The following is a 23,323-nucleotide window of genomic DNA, read 5'->3' on the forward strand; positions in this document are numbered from 1 at the left end:
CACTCATGACACAGCTTTGTGCCATTCCCGTCACTAGATACAAGTTGTCTCTTACATGCTTTAATCCAAGTAACCAGTATGTACTTTGTGTTTCACTGTTACATGTATATATGGTGGCCTGTTGACATGCAGGTAAATTTTAGTAGCCATCTGAATCCTAGTAGAGTTTTCGTTAGTGAGCTATCTGAGGTTTATATTTCTGCACCTGAGAGCTTGACCTTGAAAGTCCGGGCGAACTGCCAATACTCCAGAATATTTGTAAACTTTGAGCTCTGCTATCTCGCTTTTGAAGAAAAAGGAAAAAAAAAATTCTTTTTTTTTGGTAAAACTGTTTTTTAGGGGACTGCATGCTCCTCGTCCCTTCCTTGTATCCTTTATGCAGTTTTTGAATGCCCATTTGACCACATTGTCAATCTTGTCAATCTCCCTGAACTTACTGTTGGTTATTTTATTAATTTCACTCAGTATCTGAACCTATAATATTTGGAGGAAGTCTTCCCCAGAACCAGAGAATACTGAATGGCAGGGAGTGTGGAGGAGCTTTGAAGAGACTTTTAAAAGACAGACATCTTCAGTGTCATGGAGCTTTACTCCTGAACACTTGAAGAATCCTGAGAGCTTGATCACATATTTGAGGCAGGAATGTTGTGGCTCAGACAGATCTCAGGAGGCACAAATGATTTGGGGCCTGGCTAATGCTTATCAGGCCTTATTCAATACCATTCCAGAGAGGGAAAAAGTTTTTGAAGCTGAGAGAGAGAGTCTGAGAGCTGAGATGGAGAATCTCAGAGCTGAGATGACCTCCTATATCAGCATGACACCCTCTGGTCCGAACTTGATACCCTCTGGTCCAGGCAAAATGCCCCCCAGTCTGAGCGCAACGCCCTCCAGTCTGAGGGTAACAACCTCCAGTCAGAGCGAGGCCCCTCCCTGAACCCAGCCCCCTGAAAATAGTTTTGCAGCAATGCCTTGGCAACCAGCTTCTCTGCAGTCCTTCCTGTCTTGTTTTCTGTTGTTGACAAAGCTAGATTTCTCTCTGAGAGCTGAAACGCTGTGTTCTGTAGGGCCTCATCTTCTTTAAACTAAAGCTGCTTTTGCTTTTGACAGTAAAGTTATGTGAATTGAAATGAATGTTCTTTAATCTGATTGGTAGGTTTTCATTTATGCCTCTAAGATTTTTCTGTTACTGACCCTCAAACAGGATTAATCTCCTGCCGTTAGACTCTCAGAACCAAGCATTCTTAACCTTTCTTCTGATATGATTTGGACAAATAGCACTATGATGAAATCAGAGGTTTCAGTGCTTCATATGATACAGAAAAACAGTATTTAGAAAAGCCAAGTGTAGAATTCTGCCATTTATGCAGTCTAATCTCCGTTCCTGGAGCTGTTCACAATAATTCAACTGGATTAATCCAGCAATTGGATCTCATTAGACCTACTTTTCTACTTAGTGCTGGTGAGGCCTCTCTTTGGAGTACTGCATCCAAATGTAGAGTTCTCAGTACAGGAGACACATAGACCAGTTGAAATGCATCCAAATGACCTGTGGAATTGAATTCCTCTCCTACAAGGGCAGGCAGGGAGAGCTGAAGCTGTTCAGCCTGGAGAAGAAACTGCAAGGTGACCTGATAGCAGCCTTTCGGTATCTAAAGGGGAGCTACAAGAAAAAAGGCTCTTTAGAATGGTCTTTGGTGACAGAACAAGGGGAAATGGCTTCAAGCTCAAAGAGGGTAGATTTAGGTTGGATAAAAGGATAAATATTTTATGGTGAGAGTGTTGAGGCACTGGAACAGGCTGCCTAGAAATGTGGTTGATGCCCCATCCCTGAAGACTTTCAAGGCGAGGCTGGATCAGGTCTGGGCAACCTGATCTAGCTGTGGTGTCCGCATTCATAGCAGATGGCCTTCAGAGGTCCCTTCCAACTCTAAGAATTTTATTATTCTACTTTGAGGAGAATGTGGGACCAGCTGACTTCCAAAGGTCCCTTCCAGCCCTCAACTATTCCCTAGTTTTGAGTGCTATTTGCAAGTAGAGCATGGCTGCAGAAACAGTACCTGTAAAATGACTGCAGTTCTGTGGGTGTTTGTTTGTTTTAATATAAAATGAAAAGAGCTTTACATCAGCATGTGCCAGCTGCTGTTCATCTCCATACAAATTTGTAATCCTTTTGTGGTTTGTTAGATGTATTGCTTTTAATTGTCCAAGTTGAGAAAATTTTTGGCCTTAAAAAAAAACAACAAAAAACAAACAAACAAAAAAAAACAATGTAGAAATGAAAGAACATAAACAGTGGTATCTACTGTGAGTGATAAGCCTTGTCTTTCTCCCTGGAGCATGAAAACATATCAGTCTGTCTTGATCCTATAGTCAAAATTGCCAGCAAGTAGTTTTTTTTCTCCTGTGTGTTCCCAGCTTTCTCTAACTGCATATAAAGATCTGTCTTCTGACAGCCTTTCTTAGTGCGGCGGCAACAGAAACTCTCTGGACAGCAGCAGCAGCTGTCTGTTTCCTATCTGTTCCTTCCTGTATTTCTTGCTTTTTTGATCATATCTGCTTTAGATTAGCACTTACCTATTATTTTCAGCAGTATTGCCGATGTGTTAGTACTCCAGTACTGCCTGTGTTGATGTATGTTAATGTATGTCAGCCTATAGCATCTATCATGCGTGAAGCATAACTGATATCACTGTGCAGCTGTGCCATTGTCAGAAGATGGATAAATAGTTCTCTTGTGTGCATGTAACTTTCTTGTTCCATTTGCAACTTTCAGCCAATCTTGTTCCTTTTATTCAGCTGTTCTCTGCAGACAAAATGTCTGTACCACATAAGAAATATAACTGATAGTGTGTTCCCAGTCTGACACTCCCATCTGGGGAGTGAAGCATTTCTTGTTTTGAGTATTTTATGTATGTTCGCATTACAAATGTTGATATTGCATCTATCCAGACCAGAGCTTCTATTCAGTTATAGCAAGCTGTCAGTTACCTTTTAATCTTCTACATGTGTATAGAGAAAGAGGATGTTGTTTAACACTATTTGCTAAGCTGGAGTGCACTTTACATTAGTGAAAAGAGTTTTCAATTAAAGTTGGACTTCAGTAGCCTTTTCCCTTTTCCTTTCTTTTTATTGTTTCCCAGTTTTACCCTGTTGTCCTAATTAGTTATTTCTTTTCCTCGCCCCTTATGAATATGTTTCCTAGGGTAAAATGCTTAATTTGAGCATGTTATTTATCTCCCATTTCTTTCTCTGCTCAGAATCTGACCTGCTCCAAAGTTGGCCTTTGCCTGTCTTTGATACTTTGGTTGCCCTGGTTAAGTTGTCTGATAAATTCCTGGTTCAGATTTGCTAGCTGCAGGAACCAGGTTGTCTTTCATAATCAGATTTTCCCACTACAATCCTTACAGTCAGTCTGTGTGGACTGCTCTTACATCTTCATAATGATAAATTCCTAATTAGCACAGGTAAACTACACGTAGTATGTGGTTTTCCAGACCTTGCTCATCCACAGCCACTGAAGTTTTCAAGGAGCTACCTTCTAATCTCTAATCTCTAACCATCTAATCTCTAAGCTATAAAGACAGTTCAGTTTCTTAACTTACATGCTGTCTCCTAGGCCAGATTGGATGAGGCCCTGGCCCTAGTGCCTGATTTAGTGGTTGGCAACCCTGCCTGTGGTGGGGGGGGTGGATCGAGAGGATCTTTGAGGTCCCTTCCGACTCAGACCATTCTATGATTCTGTGACACTAAGCTGAGATTGAAATGATCCTGATGAGAAGCAAGCCAAGAAAACTCTGATACTCCTTGCTTTTTGCTGAAACATTTAATTAAAGGGAATTAATGGAGTGAAGATCTGAAGCTGAATTAACAGCCAATGAATATATTACATTATATGTCAGAATTAATGGAGAAAGAAAAAGTACATTAATAGAACAACTTTCTTCTTCTGCTATATAAAGGGAACCTGATTATAAATTCTGTGGCTTATGTAGTAATTAATTATCCTGAAAGAATATTTTCTATACTAAATTGTGTAAGAAGGGACTGTTCAGTATCTAGTGATATAATTCCGCTTAGTGTGAAATATTGGGAACAGATAGAGAAGTAGGACACGGGTTTTTACTTCCGTTTTTGCTCTATGCTTCTCTTTTTCCAAAACTCACTAGACAAAAGCATTGCTTATTGTGAATGATAGCACATAAGTGAGTAACAGACTGGATTTTAAGCTTATTCTTTCTGATATTTTATGAATTTCTACATCCTTTTCAAAAATCAAACAACTAAACCTATATTTTTAAACTGTAGCAATAGTTTTTATTTTAAATGCTTTTATATTTCAATATATTAGCATACTTAACATTTCAATAACGCCTCATTATATATTGCATTTAATAGTTTATTTAATATATCAGATATGATGATATTTATAACTCAGTTCTGACAATATTTAGGTTGGATTAGATTTGGTTTGCGTGTTAATTTTCTTTCTCTGTGCAGAGCTGCGGAAGTTTGCCAGAGTAGTGAAGTCTAAGTTAATTAAGATCAATGCTTTTGTCAACAGTGAACAGTTGCTTCAGTTTTGATTGTCCAACTTGATTTAATCTCATGCTGGCCTGAGGTTTACTAATAATCTTCTTGTATTTCCAAATGTGGTGTTGTGTTATGTATTGAGCATTTTGAGCATATTGAGCACTTAAGTGCTCATTATTCAGGTAACAACCTCAAATTTGGACTGTGGTTCCTTAGGCTGCTTGCATCATAACCGATCTGAGGGATTCTGTTTCAGCTTAAGGTGCAGTTGAAGGGTCTGGGACATCTATACTATCCTTTTGCATTTCTAAAGAAAAGAATTGGCTTCTTCCACAACCCCTGTGTAAGGATTCAAGTCTCTCTTCTCTGAGAGCCTGTAACTCCATCTGATGGTAACTGATCTGGTGTTGTAAAATGATTAATTAAAACACCCTTTCCATAAGGTTTACTAATGTGCACCATGAAGAATACACTAATTCAGGTGAATTTCAGGACTGGAATTTTGAGTGAGACTGATAAATTTTACCCTGATCCAACAGTATACTTAAGTGGTTCCATAAGAATTTGCATAACACCATCTATTACTTAAGCTAATTCAAGCAAATAGAGGTCTTTAATTAACTTGAAATATGTTTCAAAATATTATGTGGAGACTCTAGTTGATTTCAGTTCATCTGATACATCCCCCAGTCTTAAGAACCAGACAAAACCAGTGTTTCTTATTCCTTGTTATCCATTCTTGTTGTATTGTCTTTGTAGAGATTATTCATTTGTGCAGAGAAGCCAGTTCTGGACAAAGGTTTAAGCAATTATCGGGAAAAGCTAGGAGAAAAATGGTGAAAGATGAGAACTGTAAAACTGATCCATAGCCTTTTCAGATTTTATAATCCATTGTATACTTACTGCCATAATGATGAATAGGAGTTGATGATGCATGTTTTGGTAGGTTTAATTTAAAATAATGAGGAAGGCAGTATTGTTGTTTTTATTCTATCTCAGCTAGTAGCTACTAGCTAGAATGCTATTTTCAGCTTGTAGATCTGTTCTAAATGTCAGGAAAAGAACTGTCCAAAAAAGGTGATGAAAACTTGTATGCCTTCTTGGAGAACAGAAGGACTATGTGTCCTGGAAGTGACATTTTATTTGTCTGTCACAAAAATGGACATTGACACCAGAGCTGCATTCTGGTGTCACATTCTTACTGCAGGTTATCAGGAACAGAGCTGTTTGTTACAAGAGAAGTTGCAAAAAAGTTAAGGTGTTTTAATACATTGCCAAATTAAAGATTAACTAATATTCAATTAATCAATCCTCTTATTTAACTGTGCTGTGTTTATGTATGGTAAAGTGATAGACTGAGAACAACAGTAAGTAGTGATTGTGGTGCTGTGACTTACCTTACAAAGTCACAAATTTAAATATACTTCTGATCAGTTAAGTTTTACAAATACAGTAAAAATAAGCTTTTCACAGATGCTGGAATAATTTATTTACAGAAATCTATTGTCATTTAATAGGCAAACAAATCACTGTGTTTTTTTTTTAAATCTGGTATTATGTACCCAGCTGTGACCAAGACCCCAAGGCATTATTATTTTAATTGTCATAGTCGTCTGTCATTCTCTTTATTGTACTGCATGAAACATGAGTAGTGCTTTTGAGCAAACAGTCCCTTAATGATGTAAGTGTTCTGCTGTGTTAACAGTACTTTGGTAGTACTAATTTTATGAAATGGAATTAGTTTTAATTCCTCACTATTCTAACCCATCATCTATATGTTAAGTGGAATTTGAGCAGCTTTTTTGGTCGTTGTTAAATACTGGGTATCCTGCTGTTGGGTTTGAAACAGTGTATTTTTTGTAGGTTTTTGTCATGCTTTGTTGTTGTTATCACTTATATCTTCTGTAAACCATTTGAAATTGAAGATACATTCAAATGGAATACACGAGAAAGAACAGTAAAAAATACTGTATTATAAGTGTTGTATACATTGATTCATACATAGTACTCTTGAAAGGAAGTTAAACATTTCTCTAGAAGCAAACATTATTTTGCTTAAAGCATTTAGTTCCATATGCTTTAGGCTTGAAAAAAAAAAGAATAAAGTGGCCACAGGAATGTAGGTAGAGACATTATAGTTGCCTACCACTTCAAATATGATGGGTTGCTTTTAATGTATTTCCCATTTGAGGATTAATGTTCGTAAGCATAAGCAATTATTCTGTGCAATATGTTTATAACTGTGTGCAACATAATAAAAAGATTTTGAGATGTTATTTGGAATTGGAGCTCATTAATGAGAGAGAGGAATTGTAAGCCTGATGAAATGATACACATAAAACAAACTAGCCCTAAAACACATGTGTAAAAAGGAAGTCAATTTTAGAGCTTGCAATTTATTTTTTATTTCATACATAAAATTTAATACTTGATTTTAATTTGTATGTCTCTGAATATTACATGAGTTGTCTAATTAAATTGAGTAATTAGGTATATCTGAATATATTATCAGGAATACATTAAATCTGCTTATAGTAAATTTGTATTTAAAAATTTAGTAGTCTTGCTCATTTCTCTTGCTTTAGATACAGGTTAAAGAACATAAGCTTCTCAGAGTTTCAAGACATATATTAGAAAGTCTTGTGTTAATTGAGTTGCTAGCTAAACAGTCTTTATTATTAACTTTCCATCTCTCTTAATGTGATTTAGTACTTAAAGAAATATGGCTCCCAGAATGGCTGTGCCTTTGGTCTGTTTCTTACTGTGGCTAGTAACAGATGCCTCAAGAATTATAAGAAGAATGTGTGATGCTTTTTTCATAGAATCACCAAGGTTGGAAAAAACTTCCAAGATCATCCAGTCCAACCAACCACCTACCACCAGTATTTCCCCACTAAACCATATCCCTCAGTATAACATTTAAATGTTTCTTGAACACCTCCAGGGATGGTGACTCAACCACCTCTCATGTGGCATATTCCAGTGCCTGACCATTCCTTTGGAGAAGAAATTTTTCCTAGCATCCAATCTTAATATCTCTGACAAGGGAGATGGGGACCTTGGGCTATAAGGTCTCCCTTAGCCTCCTCTTCTCCAGACTAAACAATCCTGGTTTCTTCAGCTGCTCCTCATAAGAGTTGTTCTCCAGACCTCCATCCATTTGGTATCCTTAAATAGCTGACAAACCACCTGTGGCAATTTAACTTTTCCTTTTAATGTCCTTGTGTCCTCATTTTTATTTAAAACATTACTAAGCCTTTTCTCAGACCTGAATCTCCTTATCTGCTGGACTAAAAGTGATGTCCATTGAACTGAACAAAAGAAATTCTTATTCTACTTCAGTGTAAATTAGCCACTTACTAGAATTTTGACCTTTCAAAGTATAGTGTATTATTTTAATGTGCATTTTTGATTAGGTTGTTTCTAATAAACTTAGAAGTAGACGTCTGATCTATCATTTTTGAAAGGTCTTCTGAACCACAGGAGTGGGAGCTGTGCTTTAAGAAATGTGATTGATTTCACCTGGAAAGTTCAGTTAATGCTCATCTAGAAGCAGCTTTAAAAGCTGTAGATCATCCTTTTATGCAAATCCAAGAAGCTAGTTGGTCTAGCTCCTTGGATATCTGCATAGTTTGGTCAATTTAAACCAGCTGAATGTCTGTCGTGTAATGTATGAAATAATTTCATTTATGATAAGTAAATTAATTTCTAATTTTTAAAAAAATTTTTTAAGTAATTTGTACTATTTTTATTTACATTTTTGAAGCATTCTGAATTTGCTTTGTAAGTGTAGGCTGTTGGAAATTGTAGTCATGCACCTGAAATGTACTTATTCTGTAGATATCAGAAATCTTTCTAAAGGCAAGCTTGTCTTGTGGGGTATGCCTGCTTATCTTTTTATTCTTTTCTGTTTTAGGTAAATATGCTGAAGATATATTTGGTGAACTTTTCAATGAAGCGCACAGTTTCTCATTTAGAGTCAACTCCTTACAAGAACGTGTAGATCGCCTGTCTGTCAGTGTTACACAACTTGATCCAAAAGAAGAGGAATGTAAGTTAAGACCTGTATTGAAGGCTTCTTATTTTGTCACTCAAACATCACCGATACATAAAATAGAAATAATAATAAACTACATTTATAAGAACACAGAGCAAAATATGACAGTGAGGTTCGTTTGAAAACGTGTAACTTTAGTACTATTGTGATTCATATTAATAGTAGTGCTTTGTAACATTATTGGAAATCCTGGGAGTATGCCTTCATTTTATATTTTTAACCTTCCTAATGATTGCCTTGGTATGTAACTGTTTGTCCAGATAGTGTTTTTGCATTTAACTTGATAGCATCTTAGATTGTATGTAAAGTTATATACTATTCCCCCAAATTTTTCCTAAGTTGCTTTAAGTAATACAAAGATTAGTGGCCCAAAGAAAACAAGTACTTCTGACACTCATTAGGATGTGGCTTGTGCTTACAAAATAGAATTTTTATTGGATTTAAATGGCATGCAAGCTTTGTGATGTGTCTGTATGACAATAAGATTAGCTAATATGCAAATATGAAACTTTTTTGCCTTCCTAGATATCTCTTGGTTACATGGGGAAATAAGGAAAGATCCTGCAACCCCAGTTAGTAGGGTATTCTAGGCTACATGTTTGAAATGTGGAAAAGAGAGCAGCATCTGGTTATGAAAAATAACTTCTGATGGAATGTGGTATCCAATTCTAAAGTGTAAAAGCTGTTTCAGTTCTGAATGTGTAGGTATGATAGTGGTGTGTCATTCAGGAAAAATGAAGTGTCAGAGCAGTAACGTGGTCTTTGGCTGCGTCCTTTTACGTATGTTGAAATTTCACTATTAACAAAAATCAAATTAAGGAAATTTAGATTCTGTACTTTGCATGACATTTATTTTAGAACAGGTTTCAAAATACAGCTGTTAACAGCTAGTAGCAGATTCTCCACAAAACCATGGCTTGCCTAAGGGAATTCTTACATAAATGGGATTTTCCAAGTCTCTTGACAGCTGAGCATAAATCATACACACTTCTTTTTCCAATAAAATACCATATTTACTATGATTGGATAATGGCAAAAATCCTTTTTGTGTACAATAATAGATTGTCAGCAATTGTAATCCTTTAATGGCTATAACGCACCAGATTGCTAATGTCACTTCCACATTTACCCTGAACGACATAGTTACTGTTATAATCAGAGTGGCATTTGTGTTGATATGACTGGTCTGGTATGGCAGCCATTCGCATTCCTGGTTTAATTTGGAGACTATACAGTTAAAACGTCTTAAGGATGTCACAGGATAACAAGATGGAAATTTGTACTTTCCAGTAAGTGGCCTTTGACAAGTTTGGTTGTAGGTTTCATTACTAAATATTCAAACCTATTTGGTGCTAGAGAATCACCAGAAGTATTTTTAAAGACAGTATATTCCAGATGCACTGGATTGTAACTTTTCAAAGTGCTGCATATATTGTGGGATATATTTATTAAAGTGTGTTTGTAAGAAAAGGGGCAGATGTTGCAATTCAAGAAAACATAGCTACAGATAAGTCTACTTGATCCAGGCCAGAGTGTCTAAATGTGACTTGAATCTGATACTCTGGATTTGTCTCTTACTCTATAAGAGAGCTGTGATGGTTCATGCATCAGAAGAACACATGCAGTCCTCAGTGCTGGGAGCTATTAAATGACTCCTTTTATTAACATAAGAAGTCCTTGAGCCATACCCAGTGTTCCTTATTCACAAATGTCTGTCCTGGATGAGTAACCAGACGAGGTTAAATGTGATGAGTAGAAAACAGTATATTTTCTCAAAGAACAGGGATTGGGAAACCTTTTCACTTTCAGTATCCTCTTTTGCACTCAAAATTTACAAGTTTATCACAAATGATCTTGTGTTAGCCCTGGTCTGTGCTAAAATGTGCTAGAGAATGGTAGTGCTTAAAGACCGGGGAAGGCATTTGAATTTATCTCGCATTTTCCTTACTCTCTGTGCAAGAATTAAGCAACTTTCAGTATTTCTGTTCAGCTAACAGCATGTGTAAAATGGGCTATACTTACAAAATGAGTCTCATTTGATAGTTCTTTGCCAGCAGGCAGTAATAGAAGATGTAATGGGTTCCTTTGGGCCCAGTGCTATTACACAAGGGGAAAATAAAAAGATTCATTTAAAGCTAAGCAGCATGAACAAGCCCAGCCCAAGTCAGATTCACTAAAAAAGGTGCAGATGCTTGACAGGTGTTTCTGATGGAGTTAAAGAAGGAAAAAAGGCTCTGCATGTTTTGAGTAGTCTGTGTTTTCTCGTATTTTCAGTAATTTTAATAGCTCTGTCAAAGAATAAAATCAAATGAAATTAAGGTTAGGATTGTCTCCTGGAGAATCTGACTCTTTGCACACAACAATCCTGTCACAGAAAAGCAGTGAAATGAGTATGGTGTGTATACTTATGGAAATTGGAGACTAGGTTAACTTCCAGATCAGTGTAGCCAGCCCACTGTGAGACCCAGAGCAAAGGATGCAGTAAATTCCATTTAAAGTGGCAGCTCACTTAGGATCTCCAGCCTGCTTAAGAGGAATTTGGTGAATTGTTCTAAACTCTATTATATTTATATACAAGGAACACATGAAATTCATCCAAGATGTTACATCCGTGTAATGTGTTAACATGGAGAATAATACTACTGTGAATTAATTCATAATTTTGACCAAAGTCAAGTAAAGAAAAAGACTGTTAAATTACATTGCATAGTTGCTTCCTTTGCCTGGAACCATGCAACTGAATGTTGGATATGAGCAGTTGTCTGTCTGATGGCTGAGTTCCAGCTGCTTTCTTTTTTCTTCTGTTTTTTTTCTCTTCCAGTTCTCTTAGCCCTCAATTCATTTTGCGTGTTATTTTGTAAGTAAATCAGTTTTAAATTAGTGTGTCCAAAGCTCAATAACTCAGTGTCAAAGCCATGATTTTGCATAATTCAGGGGAGTTTTTTTTGTTTTCTTTTTAGGGTGTTTTTTTTCTTTTTTTTTTATATAAAGAAGTGTCTGGACAGAATGTCATTTGTTAGATAATGTAGGGGTTTTGTTGAGATCCACCAGCGGATTCACTGCTTGATGCAGCTGGGTGATTGTGTTCTCTCACGTGCTGCCCTGGGCTTCCTAGTGTTGTGTGCTGCATTTAAAGCAACCTCTGAGTCCTCTTAAAATGATTTCTATAGCATTTATGTCTTCCCATTATTTATTTGTAGTAGTTAAGCTACATAAACTCCCTTTCCAAAGGTGACTTAATCTGTTGCTGTTTTTAAGAATGTAAGAGAATATTTTACTCATCTTGGGGGTAAACCCAAAAGCAAGCCAAACAAAGACTGTGGTGCTATTTAGATGTTAGACAGCTGGACGTTTAAATTTACTGGCATCAAGTTAAATCCCCAAATCACTTTCAGTTCTCTCTTCGGTGTCATATCTTTCCTCACCTGAATTCCTATGTACAGTTTGTTTGCTCTCTTGCTGTGCTAATTTGCCACTCGACCAAATCTAAGTGGCCGTATGACCAGCGATGTTTCTGTGTTTTTCTCACCCCAGAGGGAAGCCACATGCATGTTGCTGCTGTTTCTTAGCCAGCTGGCAAGCTACGCGGATGGCTTTGTAAGCCAAACTGTACACAGCCTGGGGTTATATACAGTGTTAGCAACATGTGATTTAGCCTGTCACTTTTTCTATATGCTAGTTAGATCAGTGCCATAATTCTCAGTATTTTATGTTGTGTGTTGTTGCATTTCCTTCATAATGTAATAATACATTTTATTGTGTTGAATGATGGCATGGAATACCTTTCATTGAATACCAGTGCAGGGAATGCTTTTGGCTATTTGAAATTCAGTTTTCTCTGAAGACGTTTGCTGTTTAGCCTCATATTAGAGCGCAAGTAATCTGCACACACTAGGTAGGGATTGATTATTGAGTTTACAAACATTGGAAATTAAACCAACAAAATGCAGAATATGAACTTGACCAACTGCATTTGCTCACTTGGGAATTAAGTAAGGAATGTGAATAAAGAGTTTATAGAGAAATATATATTGCAGGAATATGGTCCTGCATACCTTGTGTGTATTTTAATATTAAAAAGCATAAATGTCCTTATTACAATATGTTATTTTTTTATTGCTTTTAGAATATATGCAGGTTCTAAGAGAAATGTAACAATTTTTTAAATTATTTTTTAATTATTTTTTTTTTACTGGCATAGTCTCAATAAAAGATGGACAAAGACTTGTGGTGTTGTCAAGCAACTCCAAACACATACATTTGGTGAAATTTGTAAGACCAGCAACCTAAAGGAAAAGCAGCTGAGGTATAAAAGAATCTAAGAATGACATTTTAGATTAGGCAAACCCCAGTCTTTTATTTTAAGCATAAAACTTTTGGAAGCAAATAACAATGTGCATTTTGTGACAGGTACAAAATATATATTGTTATTTATGAGTATAAACATATCTAAAGAAACAGAGCCTCCTCGCTGACATCCGTACATTACGATACTTCCTTCATACATGTAAAAAGATTTCTGAGCAGCAAATTAAAGGGATTAAAACAATAAAAGATACAGAAATGAAATAGAATCTAAGGATAAAGAGAAGAAACAGTTTCAGCACATGCAACCTTGCCAATTACAGTGAACCTCAGACAGCAAACTGAAAATCAGATAAAACCTTTAGCCTAACAAAGAATGCTGCCAGCATGCTTAGGTAAGAAGAAAGAACATGTTGGGGATAGTAAACCTGATGGAAAAAAATCTTGCCCCTTTTTGATCATAATGTAGAATCCTATCTGTATATATGCATATACACTTCTGTGTGTTTCAGGAAAGAAGAGCTAAAGCAGCTTTCAGCTTAAACCAGTGTGATCTTAGAAAAACAATTAGTGAAGGTCCTCATGATTTTCTCTAAAGCAGTGAGATAGGGATATTCTCATCTTGAGTAAATGGGCACTACAGTCAACATAGGTGTGTGTGTGTGTGTATTAAATTTAGCGAAAGTTTGACACAGGCTGCAAAATTCATTTTGAGAGACACCAGTAACTGACAGTCGGGAAGGAGGGGTAACATAGACTGGGAAGGTACACTATTCCAGAAATGGAAGGTGTGAGTTTCGTTGATCTCAGTCATTTTCCCATTATTTTTAATCTAAATTGTAATGATTATGAAATAGAAAAAGAGGTAGGAGCTTTAACAACAGTAAGTCAAATCACTGTTTAATCTATTGAATTCACCTGGTGTTAGTTTTTATTTGAATCTTGCATAATGATAATTGATAAGCGCTTAAAAACTCCAAGTGACTCACCTGAATTAAACAGAGTAGCCTTATCTCAACTATTCAGTCTGATAAAAGCCAACACTTGACTGCTTTGATGTCTTAGAACGCAATATCACCGCTCATTAAGACTCTCTGATATCAGTACAGTGAGCTTATGTGATTTACCAGTTTGGCATCTCAGTTGGCCTTCTTAAGAACTGCTACCTACATGCAAGGGAGGGAAATCCTAATGACAGATAACGGTAAAATCTATACTTAAGATAAAGGCAGTTTTTAGCACCCAGAAGGATTGTGAAATGCAGTTGGTAAATGTTATTAGGTCCTTTCAAGCTGCAGAATTATTACCTTGGAGAGGGAAAGAGAGAGAGAGAGGGTTCTGATGATATGTCAGGGTAAGCAGAAGTTTCCTGCAAAACTAAATTAAGAGTGATAAGCTAGAACACTTCAAACATGTTTTTCGTGTAGTCTGACATCTTGCTGTGATATTAGTACTAGATTAATTTGTACTTGCTGAACATGCATTTGTGCAGGGTATACAGTATTAGTATTAGTATACAGTATTAGTAGTAATGCTTAATACTGATGTTAGAACTAGCATTAAGCAATTCCAGATTAAACCAAATAAACTATATTCAGCTTTTTTCTCTTTTTACATGGCCGTATCCCCTTTCAGTGTCATTGCAGGACATTACCATGAGGAAAGCTTTCCGTAGTTCCACAACTCAAGATCAGCAGCTGTTTGACCGCAAAACTCTGCCTATTCCTTTGCAAGAAACTTATGACATTTGCGAACAGCCTCCTCCTCTTAACATCCTCACCCCTTACAGGTTAGTTCAAATAAAATAAAAAAACCAAAACTAATTTCTAACTTTCTATATGTAGTAGAGATTCTATATACAGTTGTCATGCTCATGTTGAGTAGCTCTGTAAGAGCCACATTGAAAAACAGGGAAGCCGCTTGGGGAGTACAGACAGCGGAAGACTTTTAAAGTGTTAAAACCTTATTCTAGTTTACTCCAATTTTATTCTAATCTAACAATGAGAAGAAAAAGTAATTTTGAGATTTGTATGTATTAAGGTGCGTAATGCTCTTGAATGAGAACAAGTGGTTGAATTGTATGTAAAGAAATGTCTTCAGTGGAGATGCATATTCTTTGCTCTATCCAAGTCAGTTTGGATCTATAATTGCAACAGTAGCCCCTCAGATTTACTTTTGGGTTGTTTTTTTTATCTACAACTCATTTTATCTCATTTTATCTACAACTTGTGTTAAAGTCACTTCTCTAAAATTTGGGCCTCGATATGAGGAAAGATGATAAGAAGTGATGTCATAGGAGATTGGTTTTTGACTTCTAAATGTTCATCTGTGGCAAAATGTTGCCAGGCGTGAGATAGTACATATTCTTAAACATGCCTTTATTTTTTGCCTTAATATTTGTTGTCAAAATAAAAATTATATCCTGTTTGGGTGACTGTATTTCAGGGATGATGGAAAAGAAGGTTTGAAGTTTTATACCAATCCTTCGTACTTCTTTGACCTGTGGAAGGAAAAAATGTTACAGGATACTGAGGACAAACGAAAAGAAAAGAGGAAGCAGAAAGTACGTACATCATTAGCTTTGTGGAGTTGGTTGTTTTGTTTTTTTTTTTCTTCCTGGTAATGGTTTAATTGCATATATGGTGTGCTTTGGTTATGGTATTAATAACAATCCAAACTTCAGATAAATAGTTATGGTCATCTTCATTCACCTGAAACTACTTGTGTTCATTCAAATTCCATTGATTTAACAAATATATAACAGTAATATGAATGAACCTACAGCTTTCATCTTGCCTTAAAGTAACTAAAAGCAGATTTGTCAGAACTTGTAAGTCTTCTAGCAGTGACTCAATAAGAGGAAAAAAGAAATGAAGAGTTTTGCTAGACCACTTCTTTTTATAGTACAAACCCCCCCCCAAAAAAAAACAAAGCAAAAAAACAGCAACGCAACCTAAATGAAATCCTTATGTGTATTTGTACTCTAAACAGGGATGAAATTAGTAGGAATTGAGCAGTTTGTATTTCTTAAATTTCTTTAATTTCTTAAAATTAAATAAACAGTCTGGAAAAGATAGTGCTACTTTTTTTGTTTGTTTGTTTCTTAATGATTCTGTGTGTTTCTTACATAAAAGCAGTAAGTATAACTGATTCAGAATTTCATTTCAGGCAGTATAAAAATCTTCCTAGGCAATTATTTTTCTGTGTCGTATGAGTAACTTATGCATTAGAATGAAGCTTCTGCCTTTTACAGTGCTTTTTGGTTTATATATTTGTGTTGACCGAAACTTAATTTTTTTGTTATTTCTTCTTGCTCTTAAATTGGGATTGTTTTTCGTTGTACTGTCTTAGTTGTCAATTTTGTTTGCACAACTCTCCTACAGCAGAAAAATCTAGATCGCCCTCATGAACCAGAAAAAGTGCCAAGGGCACCTCATGACAGACGGAGGGAGTGGCAGAAGCTCGCCCAAGGTCCAGAGCTGGCAGAAGATGATGCTAACCTCTTACATAAGCACATTGAAGTTGCTAATGGCCCAGCCTCACATTTTGAATCCAGGTTTCTTTTTTTTCTATCCTTTATTAAGTATAGATACGTGTACTATGCAGCAAACATGTTCGAGGAGTGGTAGGTGATGAGATGCTACTGCTTTTCTTGAAATACACTGAAAATTATTCAGTCCTATTAAAAGTCAGTTTTAAAATTCTCAGTCAGTGTATCTGTACATGAGTTACTATTATCCCGTTATTGAAGTCATCTGTCTGTGACTTAAAGGAAGTATAGTCAGTACATTCGAGTCTTGACCTACAAAATCCCTATTATTCCAGTCTCTTGATTTTACTTACAGCAGAGACTGCCAAGATTATATGGTGGGTGTGATGTGAACAAATGTCCATTTGGAACTCGAATGAGATCGCTGAGCTTCTCTTTACTCACGAGCAAATCCAAGATTTGATTGATGTTTCTGGTTACAGTCTATTACAAAATCCAACCTGTTGGATTTTCATTTCACAGCACAAATTTGCAGGTGGCTAAATGCAGTGTTTTACATGATTTTCTTCCTGTTTCTTGCTGTTGCCTGTGCAAAACCAATTCTGTTTTGTCAGCTGAGAGAATTGTGATAAGAAAAAGGGTGGGCAAGTAATGTCAGCAGTTTTGGAGGTGTGTTTTTGGTGTGATTTGGTTTGCTTTGGGCTTTTTTTTTTTTTTTTTTTTTTTAATGTGTTGGTTGTATGTTGCCCTATAAACCAATTAATAAATGCCTCTCATCTTTCACTGGCCAGGTATTTTAACTTAGTAGGGCTTTCAAATAAACTTAATAGTAGCAATGGATAACTACAGCGTCTGTTGGAGATGGTACTCTGTATCTGAGAAGTGGAAAAACCTACTTATAGAAAAGCTAGCCCTTTGAATTCATAAAGGAAAAATGATCTCAGTTCAGTCAGTAGGGTACTACTTAAGCTATGGCAGAGTGTTTTTCTGGGAACAACTTTGTAGTATCTTATCTCTGTAAGCCAGTCTGTTAAAACATCTGCTTTCCTGCTGTCCTTTCCTTTTGTTGTACGGGATTCCATATTAGACACACTTGTTGCAGGTCTCCTTTTATATCCAGGACCCTCACCAAGACCTTGATTATCTCAATAACAGTAGTGAAATTATGAATAATGCAGTAGTGCTTGAGAGCACTGCATGTGCAGAAGATGTTGTTCAGATACTGAAGAACAGAGTGCTTTTGAATGACAAGAGTAGAAGTTTTGCCCTCTAATTATTTAATAGGCTTGGATATTACACTGTTAGGAGTACACATAAAGGTGAAATATTGCTGTAAGTATTGGACAGTGTTCTGCAAATGCATTTCATCTTTATTTCATTGAGACATTTTGACAGTTATATATATTTTTGTTGAGTGGTTAATTAAAATTTTCTAGCTGGTCGGGTCCTTAAAGGCTGTCTAAATGTGCTGGTTGAAATATTTTAAGCTGTCTTTATTTGCATGTAGCTGTATTTGATGTTACTACTCAATAGTAAATCTTCTTTAGGGTACCTTATTTGTATCTATTATATAGCTACAAAATACTAGATCTAAAATAGTGTGTTCTCTAGCACGGAGGATGCTGGAATATGGATTAAAATACTGAAGATCCTCTGACAAGATCAATTAAATTATTCAATTATAAATTCTACCACTTGATGGATGTTATGAAAGAATGTTATAAAAGAATGTGTTTGCTCGTGTGTCGGGTTTGAGGAGCTGAGACTATTGCAAATACAATGCCTGCTGCATAACATATTGTTAAATGATTATTCTTGGTTGTACTGGTATGCTTACCTAAATCAAAGTAACGTGATTCGTTAGCACTAAGATCAGACATATCGTGTAGAAATTGTCTGATATACCTGTCAAAAACACTAAGCCTTTGAGTTGCTAGAAGCAGTGGCATGGGAAGTTGGATGTGTTATTAAAAAATCATTAAATATATAATATGCAACATTAGTGAAGAGAAGACCTTGGAATTCAGAAACAAAACCGAAATATAAAACAGTAGCAGAGAGCAATAATACTTAGATTTAATAAAGGATCGTTTTTCACTGTTTTCTTGCAGATCTCAAGCATATGTGGACCATATGGATGGATCATATTCTCTTTCTGCGTTACCATATAGCCAGATGTCTGAACTTCTGAACAGAGCTGAAGAGCGAGTGTTGGTCCGACCACACGAACCACCACCACCACCTCCAATGCACAGTGCAGGAGATGTGAAACCTGTGCCTCCTTGTGTTAGGTAGGCAAAGAGCAGTCAAGTCACGTACAGTCCTGTTGGGAAATTTTTCTGCTACCCCACTAACAGTTATTAGCATTACTTCCCTGCAGCCCAGGCAGTGCACACATTCTGTGTCAGTCCATTAACCTGACATCTCCACAGCCACAGGGCCATGTAGGCATGTAACCATCTCAATGTTTAGCTTTGGAGTTTTGAAAGTCTGGAAATCTGACATTTGTACTACTGAGCTGTGTTTCATTATACACAAAAGGAAAAATATACAGTGGTAGGAAGGTTAGCTGACAAAACTACACATTCATTCCATGTACTAAATTACAGTGACTTTTTTCCCTCTATTATTTTTATTTTCATTTCTCCACCTTTTCAGAACTGGATACATACTTAAAATATTTTCACACCTCTGGCACTTTGATATCAAAAATCCTGGTTTAGGGTCAGCTATGTAAGTTTGGAATAAAGAACTGTTAAGGTGTTTCATCTGTGAGATGTTAATCTCTCAAGAAGGACGTCTTTTTACTGCCCAAGAGAATATATGTGGAAATGCAACACTTCTAAAATTAATTTCACTGCAGCAGCTGAAAGAAATCCTCTGGTGGTCTTTCAGGAAAGTAATTTCACTATTCCTATTTGTATTTGATTCACGTATTGACTGCACTATGATGAATATATAAAGAGGTGTATATTTATATGCTAGGTAAAACTGATGACCTTTAATATAAGCCTTACTCACTCTGTCCTCAGACCTTAAATACATATTTCATTTTTACTCATTGCTTTTAGTGTTCTTGGGGGTTTGGGTTAATTGGTTTGGTTTAGGTTCTGTTGGTTAAAGCAGTTAATCAACCACTAGTTCCCTTTAGTTAACTAACTTCAGATAAATAACTTTGATTTACTGAGAGTCAAGAGGAGAGAATAATACTCGCCATAGGAAACATCTAATGAAGATGCAGGTTTATATAAACTTGATTAATAGTTGGATGTGAGCAAAGGTCTGTTGAAAGACTGATGCATATTGTGTTCTGAGAATTACATGTATTAACATAAGTTACCTTGAAATTGTCATAGTACATAACACTCTTTAATGGCCAGTGCTCAGTATTCTTAAGTTGTAGAAATTAATCTATTACTATTTTTTTCATGGTGCAACTCTAATAACTTTGTCTTCTTATTTCAGTTCTACTACTGGATTGGTAGAAAACCGTCCTCAATCACCAGCGACAGGCAGACCACCAGTATTTGTGAGCCCCACTCCACCTCCCCCCCCACCACCACCTCTTCCGTCTGCTTTGTCCACCTCATCACTACGAGCTGCGATGACCTCCACACCACCTCCCCCAGTCCCACCTCCCCCCCCACCTCCCACTGCTGCTCTGCAGGCCCCAGCCGTGCCACCTCCACCAGCTCCTCTCCAGATAGCTCCTGGGGTCCTACATCCAGCTCCACCTCCAATTGCCCCTCCCCTGGCACAGCCCTCCCCGCCTGTTACTAGAGCTGCACAAGTGTGTGAAGCAGTACCGGTCCACCCAGTTCCTCCTCAAGGTGAAGTACAGGGACTTCCTCCACCACCCCCACCTCCTCCCTTGCCGCCTCCTGGCATTCGGCCCTCTTCTCCTGTCACAGTTGCAGCCCTTTCTCACCCCACTCCTGTTCTTCATCCTCCTCCCACGACCATTGTCCCTGGCCCTCATGCTCCTCTCATGCCTCCATCTCCACCATCCCAAGTGATTCCTGCTCCTGAACCCAAACGCCATCCTTCAACTCTTCCTGTAATCAGTGATGCTAGAAGTGTGCTGCTGGAAGCAATACGAAAAGGTATGGAACAAAAAGAATGATCTCAGAAACTTAATGAATCCTCGTTGGCTTTGAAAGGTGGAATATTTAACATAGAAGAAGTTTGTTTAGAGAAATGCATCTTAGCTGTGTTTCTGTCTTCTGTTCTTTCAGTGTGGAGGCTGCTAAATAGGTTTTCTTTTTTTCTGTTTTTAATTGCCCTTATCAGATCTTTAGTTTGGATGGCAAAACTGGTTCTCTGTTAAAGTTAGATTGGAAGAAGTGTACATGAGTTTATCCACGATCTTTGGAGATTATCTGTCTGCCTATTTCTCATAGCCCGCAGATTGCATAGAAGACGAAAACATTTATTTTCACAGATTCCTAGATAAAAGCAGAACAGTTCACTGAACATTTTGATCATATTATCAATGTATTACAGTAACATCTAAATGGAGTTCAGAAATTACTGCTACAGACCTAAAGGTGTTTAGTTTGTAGTCTGAACATGTCTTCACACAGTGGTGTTGAACAGAACAGTTGCACATCCCCAGCTGACAAAGTGCAAGTGAATGGCAGAGACTCAGGGCAATGTTTCCTGGTCATCCAGGGGAAGGAGTTGTATCTACAAACTGACAGATCCCTGCTGCACTCTGAGTGCTGCTGTTGGACTGTGTGGTATCTTTGAATACTGAATGTTTCTCGAATGTTCCTTGTACTACATTCTTTGCTTTTCCTGTGCCTCTACAACACATTACAGAATCTGTAATGTACTGTAATGTCCGTAGATAGTCTGTAATACTAATCTGATTTTTAAAGCATCTATATGCACACGGATTGATAACATTTGAGTAGAGTAGTATCTGTACCAACAGTTTTTGAATACAACAGTAGTAGGGGACATCAGCAAAAAAACCTGAGGTTGGCCTGCTGATAGAGTTTAGCTGATCCCTGAAAAAGCTTTTGACTGAATCTTGCATAAGAAAGAGGCCCAATTACCATAGCTTAAATTCCACCCAAGCACGTGTGCTATCACCTGACAGTGGAGGGGGGGACTATTAAGTACAGGATTTAGGTCAGTCTACAGTGTCATGAATATAAATCCCTAAATACACTATCTCGTTTCTCATTATATTACTACCATTGAGCTTTCTTACGTTATCAGTATGTTATTTCAGCTTTGTGTTTAACACTTAAGTAAAATTTTATGCTAAAACAGGCTATTGAATGATCAAAACTGAGTTACAGGAAATTGTATCTTGGTAGGATACCCAAATAGCTTTAACTTTTAATTGAAGCCATTAAGAGAGAGTATAAAAAAGTGTTTGGAAATGTGAATAGTAGAATGGCTTTATCGCTTAGAATGGTGGTAAAAAATATGGATGCATCTCTAATGGAAAATCATAATGTTCTAGTAGGACTGGTGGTCCTACCTGCAGCAGTAATTCTGACATTCCCCTCTCTAAAAGCTGGCAGAGAACTTCCTCCTGGGGAGGACAGTGTCCTCTCAGTCTTTGCTTTGCTGGCAAAGCATTCAGTGACTTGTGAGCTAAATATTAGTATGATGTTAAAGCAGGACAGTAACACTTCTGTGATTTGATGTTCTTCAGGTATTCAGCTGCGTAAAGTTGAAGAGCAACGCGAACAAGAAGCTAAACATGAGCGCATTGAGAATGATGTTGCTACCATACTTTCTCGTCGCATTGCTGTGGAGTACAGTGATTCAGAAGATGATTCAGAATTTGATGAAGTGGATTGGTTGGAGTAAAATTAATGCATTGCTGTACGCTACAAAGTCGAATGCTAATGTCCATTGTGGTGCTTGTTCTTTGAAAGTTTGATGGTCATTTCTAGTGTTTTTTGTATTCTTTTCTTTACACAATTAATCCATGTTTTTCTACTTTTCGGTTTACAAACAATTCCTAGTGCATCTTTTGAAACTAAATGTTTTACAGTGGCTTTTCTTACACATCTCTTTCTTTGGAAGAACATACTTCGTTCCAATAGACCACTAAGTATTAAGCATGGGCAGCTGTTGGTAGAGTAGCAGTTTCAATTTTTTGGCATATCTTAACTGTGCACTTTGTGAATTTTAAGTTAATGAAGGCAACTGAGATTGACATTCCGAGGGCAGCTGTGTGTACTAATGAGCCTTATTCCCCTTCTGTACTGTTTTAAAAACATTAAACCTAGCTATTGAGATATCACTGCCTCAGTTACATCTGTACAATAGAAGTACGTATAGTTAGCAGCACTGAACACACTGAAAGGAAAATTGATCTTTTGGGGTTTTATTATTGTTTTATTGTTGTTTTAAAATAATTATGGCCTTATTTGAATGTTTAGAGATTCCCTTTCCCTTCTTCCCTCCCAGGTACATATTGTGTGGTACTATTTTTGCCTGCATAATACGAGTTTAATTTTTTTCCTTGTGAATTCTTCTGACTTAAACATGCTGTGTAACTTATGTAACTGTTAAAATAACAGTTTGATTTAATAAATGGTTCATTTTAAATGTTCCTGGTTGTTGCTCCTTCAGCAAAGCCTGCTTTCTACTGCTGCAACTGAGGCATGCCTGGATATCACAGATTGAATCTGTGGCCTTCGAAGGTGCAGTAAGTATTCTACACTTGACTGAAGGACTTACCCCAATGTATATACTCTTATCATCAATTGATAAAAGATGAAAACTTAATGTGATCCATTAGTTTAAAAAAAGAAAAGCGGAGCTTGTGCCCTACGTGGATTAAGTGGTTGTTTTTTGTTTGTTTTTTAAAGCTTTACCATTATGGTATCTTGAGAAGTTAGAGGTACAGCGGTCAAAATCACCATCAGTGAAAGATTGCTAAGAATATGGGTGATACTGCAAAGTGATTTTTT

General features: G+C 36.8%; 1 protein-coding gene across 3 annotated transcripts in view; it reads left to right on the forward strand.

Moving 5' to 3' along the window:
• Positions 1–22,962, forward strand: part of WASF1 (WASP family member 1) — a 71,268-nt gene extending 48,306 nt beyond the window's left edge. For 2 of the 3 annotated variants that reach the window (XM_085543639.1, XM_015858798.3), the window contains exons 3-9: positions 8,447–8,581; positions 14,528–14,681; positions 15,338–15,455; positions 16,276–16,448; positions 18,494–18,673; positions 19,848–20,485; positions 22,054–22,962. In XM_085543639.1, coding sequence (XP_085399765.1) covers positions 8,447–8,581; positions 14,528–14,681; positions 15,338–15,455; positions 16,276–16,448; positions 18,494–18,673; positions 19,848–20,485; positions 22,054–22,211 — 1,556 coding nt within the window. In that variant the 3' untranslated portion in view covers positions 22,212–22,962. The remainder of the gene's footprint in view (positions 1–8,446; positions 8,582–14,527; positions 14,682–15,337; positions 15,456–16,275; positions 16,449–18,493; positions 18,674–19,847; positions 20,486–22,053) is intronic. The other variant, XM_085543640.1, reaches the window with a different exon arrangement.
• The last annotated feature ends 361 nt before the right edge of the window (positions 22,963–23,323 follow it).

This window comes from Coturnix japonica, chromosome 3, assembly GCF_054131305.1.
Source record: "Coturnix japonica strain WE chromosome 3, WE-NBRP24, whole genome shotgun sequence".
Classification (NCBI taxonomy): Eukaryota; Metazoa; Chordata; class Aves; order Galliformes; family Phasianidae; genus Coturnix; species Coturnix japonica.